We start from the raw sequence: 13,581 nt of genomic DNA, 5'->3' as shown, positions 1-13,581 counted from the left end.
GGCCTGTGGCAGAGGCGGGGACTCCTGTTTCTTGCCCTGGGATTCAGGCCCTTCCCAGGGCCCTGACTCAGAACCCCCTGGGCAGAGATGAAAGTAAGCTGGCACACCCCGGTACGGTGTACCGGGAAGAGCCGGTGCGCTGTACCGGGGTGGATCGGCTTCCCCAGGTGCAATTTAAAGGGCCTACAGCGGCTGGAGCCCCCAGCCCTTTAAATTGCTACCAGAGCCCCGCTGCTGGAGCCCTGGGCCCTTTAAATTGTCCCCGGAGCCTGCCGGAGCCCTGGGGTAGCAGCGGCAGGGCTGGGGCGGTGATTTAAAGGGCTCAGGGTGGTAGCCGCGGCCGAGCCACTTCCCCAGGGCTCCGGCAGGCTCTGGGGACAATTTAAAGGGCCCAGGGCTCCGGCCGCCGCTACTGCCCGGGGCCCTTTAAACCGCTGCCAGAGCCCCCAGCTGTCGCTGCTACCCCGGGGAGGGGGAAAGAGGCACTTGCTGGTAAGGGGTGGGCCGGGGCTGGCTCTGACCCCCCCAGCTCCGCCCCTTCCTCCTGGGGCCCCGCCTCTTCTGGGGGCCAGAGCCGGTCTCAGCCCAGCCCCATACTGGTAAGTCCCTAGACTTACTTTCACCACTGCCCCTGTGAAGCCAAAGGCAACTCCTGTCCCCTCAGCAGGGCCCCGAGTCCCTGGGGGGCTGAGCGGGGCGGGGAGTCTCCCTGGGTCACAGCTGCTGGGCTGGGGGTTCCGTGGGAGTCACTCTCCTAGAAACAGCATCCCCTGCTGAGAGCCCGGGCTGAGGGGCTGGAGCGGAGGGTGCTGAGTGTGTAACGCTTGTGCCAGCAGCTCCGGGTGGCGTTTGAGGACGTTGCTCTGTATTTCACCCGGGAGGAGTGGGAGCTCTTATCCCAGCCAGAGAAGCAGCTGTATGAGGACCAGATGCTGAGGAATTACCGGGCCCTTGTTTCCCTGGGTAAGGACCAATTTCCCCTCTTTTATTCGCAGCTGTGAAATGTCTGGGTTCCCTTGAAGCCTCAGCTGCCATGTGCCACTGAGTGGCCAAGTGGTGGCAAATGTCAGTACTAGGGCTATCAAGCAATTAAAAAATTAATCGTGATTAATTGCACTGTTAATAATAGAATACCATATAAATATTTTTGGATGTTTTCTACGTTTTCAAATATACTGATTTCAGTTACAACACAGAATACAAAATGTACAGTGTTCACTTTATATTTTTTATTACAAATATTTGCAGTGTAAAAAAACAAAAGAAATAGTATTTTTCAATTCACCTCCTACAAGTATTGTAGTGCAATCTCTTTATCATGAAAGTTGAACTTACAAATGTAGAATTATGTACAAAAAAACTGCATTCAAGAATAAAACAATGTAAAACTTTAGAGCCTACAAGTCCACTCAGTCCTACTTCTTGTTCAGCCAATCGCTCAGACAAACAAGTTTGTTTACATTTGCAGGAGATAATGCTGCCTGCTTCTTGTTTAAAATATCCCCTGAAAGTGAGAACAGGCATTTGCATGGCACTGTTGTAGCCGGTGTCGCAAGGTATTTACATTCCAGATGCGCTAAAGATTCATATGTCCTTTCATGCTTCAGCCACCATTCCAGAGGACATGCGTCCATGCTGATGATGGGTTCTGCTTGATAATGATCCAGATCAGTGCAGACTGACCCATTTTGTTTTCATCATCTGAGTCAGATATCTCAGCAGAAGGTTGATTTTCTTTTTTGGTGGTTCAGGTTCTGTAGCTTCCGCATAATATGTTGCTCTTTTAAGACTTCTGAAAGCATGCTCCACACCCCGTCCCTCTCAGATTTTGGGAGGCATTTCCAATTCTTAAACCTTGGGTCGAGTGCTGTAGCTACCTTTAGAAATCTCACATTGGTACCTTTTTTTGTGTTTTAACAAATCTGCAGTGAAAGTGTTCTTAAAACGAACAACATGCTGGGTCATCATCCGAGACTGCTATAACATGAAATATATGGCAGAATGTATGTAAAACAATATAGAAGACATACAATTTTCTCTCTCCCGCCCCGTCCCCACCCCCAGGAGTTCAGTCACAAATTTAATTAATGCTTTTTTTTTTTTTAATGAGCATCATCAGCATGGAAGCATGTCATCTGGAATGGTGGCCGAAGCATGAAGGGGCATACGAATGTTTAGCATATCTGGCACGTAAATACCTTACAATGCCGGCTACAAAAGTGCCATGTGAACGTCTGTTCTCACTTTCAGGTGACATTGTAAATAAGAAGCGGGCAGCATTATCTCCCGTAAATGTAAACAAACTTGTTTGTCTTAGCAGTTGGCTGAACAAGAAGTAGGACTGATTGGACTTTTACGCTCTAACATTATTTTGTTTTTGAGTGCAGTTATGTAACAAATATCTACATTTGAAAATTTTCACTTTCACAACAGAGATTGCACTACAGTACTTGTATGAGGTGAATTGAAACATTTGCATTGTAAAAATGATAAAAAAATAATATATTTGTAATAAAAAATAATATAAAGTGAACACTGTACATTTTGTATTCTGTGCTGTAATTGAAGTCAATATATTTTAAAATGTAGAAAAACATCCAAAAATATTTAATAAATGTCAATTGGGTTTCTGTTGTTTTAACAGTGCAATTAAAATTGCAATTAATTGCAAATAATTTTTTGGAGTTAATTGCGTGAGTTAACTGCGATTTAATCTACAACCGTAGTCAGCATCTTTCAGGTCCGCTTCCTGTTGGAGGAGAGCTCAGGTCCATAGAGCCTGGGGTTAATTTTAGTGTAACTTGTTTACTTGCATATTATGTCCCTCAGTCCTGGCACAGCAGTGGTAGCAAACAGCCCATGAGCAACAACCTCTTCCAGGAATCCCAGCCCAGCCACTGATGGCAGCAGCTCTGCTCAAGGCATGGAGAAAATGTTACCCACACACTCTAGGGCACCTACCCTTACCCAGTTCCTAGGGCTCAGGGTGTAACTTTACACTCTGCGCATTTGTGGGTGTTTTTTTATTAGTGAAAGAACCTTATGCCTTATATCCTTAACCTCTGTTTATTAACAATCACCAAAATGGAAGGTTCACGCTAAGCATACAATGCTCACCACTCCCAATAAGGCAGACGAACTTTTCCTGCTGGCCACTCAGGATCAGGTTGGCCAGGGACTCCAGCTTCTGGGGGTGTTGAGGTCTGGCAGCTCTGATCTTTGGGCTGTGTTCTGGAGCTGGTTCCAAAGAACTTCCTTTTGGACCCCAGTTTATATAGTGAAACCTGAGTCCTGCTTAGCTGTACCTTTTACCAATCATTTTAAAGTACTGCAAAATAATTCTTTGACTGGTCCTAACATATTGCGAAACCATTCTTTACCCAGTCATACCCCACCACCTTAGTTGATTTAAATATAAAATTAATTATGCAACAGACAGAAACAATCAAAGAACCAGACAGAAACCATACAGATAAACAATAGAGAAGTAGGGACTGTAAAGGTAAAACAAAGTAGCAATTTCACACCCACAACTGTTGATAAGTGATTCCTTACCAGACAGAATGCTATCAAACAAAGTTTTCTTTAACCATCTGAAGATCTGTTTCTGTATCTGATGATGGTGGGTGCTATTAGGATAAGGTCTCCTTCTTAACAGCCTGGTATTACATTGTTTTAATGTAATTTAGATGGAATGTGAGAAGGTGACTTCCTGCTTTTTGGGCTCCTGGCTGCTGCTCTCCTAATATGGCTGCAGAAAAAGGCTTCAGACCCTGCAAAAAAACTCCTGCTGCTTGCACAGCCTCCCACTGCCCCCAGCCCACTCCTCTGGAAAAGAAGATACATCATAAATTTAACAACCGTGCAGCTGAACAGTGCTTGCACCCTAAGCAAAAAACCGTGCAGGTCTATGTGGTAGTGTTACCTAATGATACCTGCATAATGCATTATGGCCGGTCTCTTAATGACATGCTGCAAAGAGCTGTTGAAAACAGCAATAAGACGGCAAAGAAGCAAACCCTTCCTTCCTGAACATTTTTTCAGGAGACAATTGGGTACGTGAAATTATGGCCAGGAGAGAGAAGGTAAGGGGGGACTTTCTGTTCACCCTGTCTCCTAATCTGAGGACAAAGGGATGTTCAATGATATTTCAATGGGTAAAAGGAAATCTGTGTCACACAGTTGTCCTGCAGAACACACTGGTGCTAGATAGCACTGAGACAAAGATGGAATTTTTCTCTGGAACATTTAGAGTTATCCTAATGCTTATTTTTAAAATCTTTATCTCTTGCAAATTCAGAAGGATTATAGACCTTGCTGCTTCAGAGTATGACCTAAACTCACCTGGAGGGGTATGGGATGAAATCTCTCCTAAGGAAGGTTTATTCCGTTATTGTCCTGCTTGGGATCTTTTTCACTTTCCTCTAAAGCAGTGACCGAGATAGGGCCCCATTGCGCCACTCGCTGCGCACGCAGTGCCAGAGATCAGGTCCCTGTTGTGCCGGGTGCTGCACAGGCATATTATAAATGTAGCTCTCTGCCCCCAAAAGCTTAGCCCGTGTCTACACTACAGTACTATGGCGACAGAAGTTATGTCGACGACCAAAAAATGCTGTAATAACATCACTATTGTGTGTTCACGCTGTGCTCCCTCTGTCGGCAGAATGCAGCCACACTTGGTGCTCTGGCATTCACGGTAAGAGCAGTGCATTGTGGGTAGCTATCCCACGGTGCTACTCGCCACCTTGTGCTGCTATGACTTGTGGGCTGGCGGAGTGGATCGCAGCGCATCATGGGTGTGGACTCAACGTCCCATGATGCATTGTTTTCCGTCCCAGCATTCTGTGCTCTTCCGAGTGCCTTTCACTGCATTTTACAACGGCCCTTGTTTGCTGTGCGCCAACCATCTGTGTGTGAAAGGATGGATCCCACACTGTTCTGTCATTAACACATCGCAGATTTGCAGTGCACTTAAACATGAGGTTCCTGTCTGAACATGAGTCAGAGCTGCCTGACCTGCTGTGGGCCGTGGATAGAAACAACACCAGATTACTTCTGGCATTCATGGAGCAGCTGCACATGGTGGACCATCACTTCTGGGCTAGGGAAACCAGCACTGAGTTGTGCAATCACATCGTTATGCAGGTCTGGGATGATGAGCAGTGGCTGCAGAACTTTTGGATGCGGAAAGCCACCTTCCTGGGACTTTGTGTGGAGCTCACCCCAGCCCCGCGTCGCATGGACATCAAAATGAGAGCTGCCCTCTTGGTGGAGAAACACGTGGCGATTGCATTTAGGAAGCTGGTGACTCCTGACTGCTACCAGTTGGTCACGAATCAGTTCAGAGTGGGGAAGTTGACCACTGGGGCTGTGTTAGCACAAGTGTGCAAGGCCATTAATCACATCCTGCTACGAAGGACCATGTCTCTTGGCAATGTGTGTGAAATAGTGGATGGCTTTGCAGAAATGGGTTTCCCTAACTGCGGAGGGGCGACAGATGGCATGTGTAGCCCAATTTTGGCACTGGACCACATTGCCAAAGAATATGTCAATAGAAAGGGCTAATTCTCCATGGTGTTGTGGCGTTTCACTGACATTACTGCGGGGTGGTCCAGAAAAGTGCATGACACATGCATCTTCAGGAACACTGGCCTGTACAGAAAGCTGCAAGCAGAGACTTTCTTTCCAGACCAGAAGAGTCCAGTGGGGGATGTTGAAATGCCCATAGTGATCCTGGGAGACCCAGCCTACCCGTTACTCCCAAGGCTCATGAAGCCTTACACAGGAAACCTGGACAGCAGCAAGAAGTGGTTCAACAATAGGCTGAGTAGGTGCAGGCAGATCGTGGAGTGTGCGTTTGGCAGATTAAAGGAATATTCATATATAATATTCCCATGGTCGTAGCCACCCGCTGTACATTGCATAATAGTTGTGAAGCTAAGAGTGAAAGGTTTGCTCAGGGGTGGGGCATAGAGGCAGATCGCCTGGCTGCTGATTTTGAGGCACAGTTTGAGAGGACGCAATTCGAATCAGGGAGGCTTTGAGGCAACCTTTTGAGAATGAGAACCAGCGATGTATATTTCTATGGAGCAATCTGCCCTGATTCATTAAATCAGGTTTCGTTACGAAACACTTGCGATGGTTCGTAGACTAGGTTTTCGGTAAGAAAATAACTAAACTGCCTATATATGTTTTACTGCTAGCTGCTATCACAATCTGTAGTACGCAAATAAAGAATAGTTATCTTTCCGAGATTTTGTTTTTATTAAACACACACACACACAAAGGCTTGGTGGGAAGGGAGGTACAGTGAAGGGCAGATTGTCATAGCTGTGCATAAATCCAGTATCCAGAAGCTGTCCAAAGGAGTGGCGTGAAGAAGAAACCGAGAAGTCCCAGAAAGTTGAAAGGAATGTGTGGGAGGAGTTTGGGGAGGGCAAGGAAAACCGTTCCGAAGCGGCTGCAGTGGGAGTCGAGCATCCATCTGTTCAGAATGGAGCATGATTAGGGACTTCAACATCTCTGGTTGCCTCTTCATTACTTTTATCATCCACTCAGTGGCCTTTTGAACAATCTCCTAATATTCTTTTCTGTCCCGCCTTTCCATTTCTATCTACTCCCTGCATTCCCTTTTTTCTGTGTCAGAGAATTGTAGCATCTCCTGGAACATATCCTCTTTGCTCCGCCTTGGTCACTTTTGTGACGTTTCACTCCATATTCTTTATGAAAATATGCTTCTGATATGAATATGACATAACTGTGATAGGTCTTGTAAGATATCCTTGGAAAGGTTATAATTTACTGAATGCGATTATTCAATTTGAATGCCTGTATCATTTCTATATCTGAAGTTAGGAATATTGACTATGTATCTGTATTTCAACTATGCTACTTTGGGTGATGCCCACTGTTAACAGTTCAGGTACAACAATGGAAAAGTCAGACAGGGCTGATGACCATCAGTGAGGACAATGGACTGTGAAAAGTTTGGCCTTCCTGCGGACGCTCCATACTGCCACTGACTCATGGATGTTGTGATACTACAGAGTCAGGTGGTCTTGTCACCTGATACTAAACATTACCTGGGACTTCTTGTAACTTTCCACTGGAAGGTGGGGGAGGGGGCAAGTTTGGGAAACAAAGGATTCCCGCCTTATGTAAATCCTATTTAAGGGTGGGGAGGAAGGCAAACAAGACTCCTCTCCATGGTCTGTCTGCCCAAGAAGACTGCTAAAGCCACCTGAAGGGAAGGCAAGGGGGGAGACAGGGGTACAGTCTGAAAAGGAATAGAACTGGAACTCTGAACCACAGAAACTTTGCAACCTGCCTAAAATAACATTTACGGTGAGAATTTACATTTTATAACCTGTTTCTTAAGTATATTGAGCTTAGCTTGCGTATTTTGCTTTATTGGGTCAGTAACCTGCTTTGTTCTGTCTGTCATCTCTTATATTTACTTAAAATTCACCTTTTGTAGTTAATAAACTTATTTCTTGTTTATAATATAACCCAGTTTATGTAATTTCTAAGTGGGGGTGGGGGCAAGAGGTTGTGCATAACTCCCTCCACATTGAGGGAGGGGGAAAATTTCATAAAACCTTTGAGTTTGTACCCCTTAAAGGGAGTGGGCCCCAGAGTGCTGGGGCAAGCCCTGAAGGCTGAATCTTTCCAGAGTGGATCTGTGTCTCTCTGTACAGTTGGGTGTGGCCCTGCCTGTGTGCTTGGCTGGAAGAGGCTTGTGAGCCTAACCCAGCAAGGCCAGGTAAAGGGCACCCAGGCTGGCAGAATAGGCTGATTCATTGGCATCCCAGCACCTGGGGTGACACCCCAAAGGGCCCAAACCCATCACAGCTTTCTTATCTGGGAGAGGCGCTCTGCTGGTGTGTAAGGGTTCCCCTGAAGGCCACATCTGCAGAAGCACAAGACACGATACACAGAATCATGATTGTTTGTTAGTTCACACACCCCATTGAATCATTACAGTAAAATACACCTCTTGTAGCATCCCAAGCAGTTTCTCACTGACCCTAGGCAGGCAGACATCTTTGTGAACAAACACCCCCTAAGCATCATGAGTTCAGCCCAGTGTGTGTGTGGGGCGGGGAGGTGGGAGGGGTGTTCCAGCTTGGCAAAAGAGCGATGGTGATGATTCAAGGGTCACGGTGCAGGTGACTAGGAACAATGTTGTAAATTCTCCCATCCTTTTCCACCGGTGGGAATCATTGAAGCTGATATCTCACTCCTGAGTGTAAGCAAGGATGCAAGGGTGCAGCTACTGCATGCTTGTGGGTTCAGACCTGTTCCCTATGCTGCTCACCTGTGTGCCACTTTGGTCCTGCACAAGGGATTGCCGAGTAGCATGGGAAGATTTCCTATAATGGGGGAAGGAACAAAAGCAGCTCTGCCAAGGAACCTTTGGCAAAGGATTGGCAAGTACCTCCAGGAAAGTTTCCTAGAGATATCTCTGGAAGATTCCCATGAAATTCCAGTGTGCATCAACACACTGTTCCGCCACACTGCTTAGCTGCACAGGGGAATGTGCAGTGCACAGAAACACAGTAAGTCTTGTAGATTTCTAACCCTTCACCCACTTTCACACTACACAAAGCGAAGGAAAGCTGGAAATCATATAAACGAGAAGCATCAACTCAAGAAAGTCACTTACCAGCGGTCTCCTCTCCTGCTTTCTGCTCCCCATAGAGGGACTGGTGGGACTGGGTAGACACCTACAGAGTAGAAAAGAGGTCCTCACTCACCACCCCACCTGGAGACTGCCATCTCCACCTCCTCGTCCGTGATCTCATCCTCTGGGTTAGGTACACTTTCCACTGACTCCAGCCCTGCTGAAGTGTCCGCAGGGCTCTTGGCAGTGGAAGTGGGGTCACTGCCAAGGATGGCATCCAGCTCCTTACAGAAGTGGCAGGTCTTTAGTTCAGCACCAGAGCGACAGTTTGCATCCCTTGCCTTCTGGTACTCCTGCCTCAGTTCCTTTATCTTCGCTCTGCACTGCAGCATGTCTCTATCATGGCCCTTTTCACACAAGCCATGAGAAATGTGCCTGTTGGTATCGAACTTCCTACAACTGGAGCACAGCGGGGACTGGACAGCCTCCTCTCCCTATATACTGAGCAGATCCAACAGCCCCCGCAGGGTCCAAGCTGGAGAGCGTTTGCCATGTGGAGCCTCTGTGATCAGCTGGGAAAATGCGATGTGAGCTCTCCATGCCGACAAAACAGGAAGTGGAATTTCAAAAATTTGCGGGGCTTTAAGACGGGGGGCTGGATGCCTGTGTACCTGGCTGCAGGGCAGCGGAGTTCAAACTGCTGACCTGAGCGGGCAGGAGGGGCATTGTGGGGCACCTCCTGGAGGCCCTTTATAGCGACATAATCAAGCACAGTGTCTACACTGATACTTTGTCGCTAAAACTTTGCCTCAAAAAGCTCCATGCCTCTCATGGAGGTGGTTTTATTTGATCACCAAAACAGTTTTTGTCACCAAATGTTGCATTGTAGTATGTACACCTCCACTGTTTTGTCAACAAATCTGTGTAGTGTAGACAAGACCTTAGTAATAAAACTGATTCTTTCCCCTCAAACAGGTTATTCAGGTTCCATACCAGACTTAATCCAGCGGATCGAGGTAGGGGAGGAAGAGCTCTGGATCCGGGATGCCGAGGGCTCCAGGGAAAACTCAGGGCCTGAGAGCCCCTCCTCAGGTCAGTCATAATAATCCAATCCCTTCTGATTTCCCCAGCTGCTAGTGGAGGGCTCCTTAATGTAGAAGGCAAAGGCAGAGCGAGATCCACTGGCTGGGAGCTGAAGGGAGACCAATTGAGGCTGGGAATTAGGGGCCAGTGTTTGAATTCACCACTGGAACAGCTCGCCTAGGGATGGGATGGATTCTCCATCCCTGGGAGTCTGTCAGTGGAGATGGGGCGTCTCTCTCTCAAAGCTCCGCTCTAGCTCAGCCAGGAGTTACTGGGCCAGAAGCAGGAATCCTGGGGGAGATTCTCTGGCCTGGGTGAGGCAGGAGGCTGGGCTGGATGGGCACAGTGGGCTTCTATGGGCTTGATATCTATGACCCGGGATGGGACCTAAGAGAGATGGGGCCTCAAAGCAGTGAAAGGGACATGAATTGGAGATGGGGAGGGGATGAGATGGGATGAGGGGTGGGATAGTGGTATGGGACAGTTTGTGGGGGGGATTTGAGGGGCGCTGAGGGAAAGCGAGAGCTCTCGTAGGGGAAGGACATGGGGAGCTGTGTTTACACAGAGGTGCTCTGCTGGTGTGTAAGGGTTTCCCTGAAGGCCACATCTGCAAAAGCACAACAAACAATACACAGAATCATGATGGTTAGTTCACACGCTCCATTGAATCATTAAAGTAAAATGTGGATTCATAAGTTCTTGATTCAATTCCTAAAGCGCCTCACTACAGCGCTCCCTGTGCACCAGTTTCACCCTCTGTGTAATGGAGAGGGCCGTGGAGCCATGAGGATAACATTCATTTGTGTGTGTCGGGATCAGACTCTACAGAGCCGGGGGGGGGTGAGACAGGCCTGCTGGTCCATAGTCCACAAAGCTCTCTTCTAGGCTTCCTTGCAGATAGGACTTATTCTAGGGCAAGAGTTTTGAGCCATTTCCCCCTGCCATTTAACCAGGACCCCCAGCAATATGGGAAGGGCACAGTGGCGTTGACCCCAGGTCTAGGATCTACGTGAGGGAGCGCAATGGGACAATCTTTCTCTCATCCCCCTCTCTTCCTGCTCCCTCCTTGTCACAAACCCTTTGTCACTTCAAACTAACATTGCTTCAGTGCTAATGCTTAGCTCGCCCATCAGCCTAAATGAGGTCTGTGCTTGTCTGTAGATCACAGGCCCGCTGTGCAGGAGCCGTGAACACCTCCCCACTTAACAATATCCATTGATTGGCTTGTAAAATAATACAAAAGTGGTTTCAGGTTACATCACCATAAATCCTGAGTAATGTGTCCCCTCCCCCACACCTGCAAGAAAAAACAAACTTCCAATTTAGTTTTGCACAAGGAATGAAACATCAGGTCGAGGCTGAATAACTTCTTTAGAAGGAGTTCCTTGAAAAGGACTCACTCCCCCACAGGAATAAGCTATGTTGTTCTACATACCTTTATACCGGTCTAACTGTGTCCACATTAGAGGGTTGTAGCCCTTTAACTAAACCGGTTTCAAAGTGGTATAGTTAAAACAGTACCAAAACGGGGGAGGAGGCCTCATGCTACAAAACGGGTGGAGAGTGAAGAGCCAACAACATAAAATCCTCTGATTGAAATAAAAACAAAATCAGTTTGAAAAGAAAAACCAGACCTTGTTTGTACTGCATTACCATGTAGGGGCCCTTGTCCTGGATCAGAGCCGCGTTGTGCCAGTTGCTGCCCGTTTCCTGGGCACTCTACAATTTAAGCATAAAATGAGACCCAAGAGGTGCGTGGCTTATGTGGGAGCTGGTGCTAGGTGCTGCACAAACAAGTAAGGGTAGAACCACCATAAGTCAGACTGCAGATTTGTCACAGCATTTTGTATCCAATGGGCACTGACCATTCACAGCAGCACCCTCCACCTAGCACTATGACCCTAATCCTGGTCTGGTGTGGAGAGGCTGCGGGGTGGGAGGAGACTCGAGAGTGAACCCGCCCCGTGCTCACCCCACAGTGTTAGTCCCTGAAGCTCTCCTGGCTATAGGGCTTGTCCTGGTTCCCTGCCCTCACCGCACAGCAACAGCTCCTATCCTGTGGGGCTCAGGTTTGATCTGTCCTGGGTGGGACAGAGGGGCAAATGTGAGTGGGCACTTTGGCCCTGGATGCCAGGTTACACCACCTGGTGCAGGGCTTCGGGCCCAGCCCCATGGGACAGGAGTCACTATTGTGCAGTGAGTCACAGTCAAGTCACAGATAAATGGGAAAATCGAACTATCGATGAGATTATTCTCACTTTAACAAACCTGCAAACTTAACCGTGAGCCAACACCAGGATTCCCTCTGCTCTCTCCAGCAGGGCACGGGATCCGGGGAGGAACGAGTACACAGTCTGAATGTGGGGAGAGTGTGGGAGGAAAGCAGGATCCCACGGCCCACGGGGGGAGCCATGGACAGGATGGAGTCAATCCTCGTGCCGAGCGTGGGGATGGACTCAGCCCGAGACTGGACCTGGCTCCACACCAGAGGCTTGCCATGGGGCAGCAATCCCACCGCTGCGTTGACTGTGGCAAGAGGTTCAGCAACGCCTCGGCCCTGACCCAGCACCGGCGCACGCACAGCGGGGAGCGGCCGTACCGCTGCACCGACTGCGGCAAGGGCTTCATCCGAGCCTCCGCCCTGACCCAGCACTGGCGCACGCACACCGGGGAGCGGCCCTACTGCTGTGCCGACTGCGGCAAGGACTTCGCTCAGCTCTCCCACCTGACAGCACATCAGCACACGCACACCGGGGAGCAACGGTACCGCTGCGCCGACTGCGGCCAGAGCTTCTGCTGGGCCAAGTCGCTGCACCGGCACCGGCGCACGCACACCAAGGAGTGGCCGTACCGCTGCGCCGACTGCGGCAAGAACTTCAGCGACGCCGCCTCGCTGAGCCGGCACCGGCGCACGCACACCGGGGAGCGGCCGTACCTCTGCGCCGACTGCGGCAAGAGCTTCGGCAACGCCTGGACGCTGACCCAGCACCAGCGCACGCACACCGGGGAGCGGCCGTACCGCTGCGCCGACTGCGGGAAAGGCTTCAGCAATGCCAGCACGCTGACCCAGCACCAGCGCTCACACACCGGGGAGCGGCCGTTCCGATGCACCGACTGCGGCAAGAGCTTCGGCAACGCCAGCACCCTGACCCAGCACTGGCGCACGCACACCGGGGAGCGGCCGTACCGCTGCGCCGACTGCGGCAAGAGCTTCGGCAACGCCAGCACCCTGACCAAGCACCGGCGCACGCACACCGGGGTGCAGCCGTACCGCTGCGCCGACTGCGGCAAGGACTTCAGCCAACAGGCAAACCTTACCAGGCACCTAGCCACGCATGCTAATACCTCTCTACCACCACCCGGACCTGAGGGGCTTCCGGGGGCCGGGGGGCTTGGCACAGCTCCAGCAGATGCAGACCGGGCTGTGGTCCTGTCTTCATGATGTCCAGTGGAGAGTCCATGTCGGGGCAAGGAGGGGAATTTGGCTGAGCACTGTGGGGAAAGGGTTGACAGCTGGATTGTGGAGATGCCCATGAGCTTATTGTGCCTTCAGAGCAATTGGTCACGGCCTACTCCATTAGTGTGACCCTCCCACCCCATCTAGCTGGGATCCAGCCAGGACGCTCCCTGCCCTGCCATCTAGCCAGGACCCACCCTTCTCTCTCTGTCTCTCTCTCTTACACACACACACACACACGCGCACACACACACACACAGACACACCTCTAACAGGGACCCAGCCAGGAACTTCCCCCCACAACAGGGGTGGGCAAACTTTTTGGCCTGAGGGCCACATCGGGGTTGGGAAACTGTATGGAGGGCCCGCTAGGGAAGGCTTTGCCTCCCCAAACAGCCTGGCCCCCTGTCCCCTATCT

General features: G+C 49.7%; 1 protein-coding gene across 4 annotated transcripts in view; it reads left to right on the top strand.

Moving 5' to 3' along the window:
• The window catches only part of LOC141988625 (uncharacterized), a 14,851-nt gene extending 1,270 nt beyond the window's left edge, over positions 1 to 13,581 (top strand). For 3 of the 4 annotated variants that reach the window (XM_074954463.1, XM_074954464.1, XM_074954465.1), the window contains exons 3-5: positions 837 to 963; positions 9,599 to 9,715; positions 12,025 to 13,581. In XM_074954463.1, coding sequence (XP_074810564.1) covers positions 837 to 963; positions 9,599 to 9,715; positions 12,025 to 13,148 — 1,368 coding nt within the window. In that variant the 3' untranslated portion in view covers positions 13,149 to 13,581. The remainder of the gene's footprint in view (positions 1 to 836; positions 964 to 9,598; positions 9,716 to 12,024) is intronic. The other variant, XM_074954467.1, reaches the window with a different exon arrangement.

The sequence above is a fragment of the Natator depressus genome, chromosome 6 (assembly GCF_965152275.1).
Source record: "Natator depressus isolate rNatDep1 chromosome 6, rNatDep2.hap1, whole genome shotgun sequence".
NCBI classification, from domain to species: Eukaryota; Metazoa; Chordata; order Testudines; family Cheloniidae; genus Natator; species Natator depressus.
The sequence above is the reverse complement of the archived record's forward strand: the minus strand, read 5'-3'. Positions and strand labels throughout refer to the sequence as shown.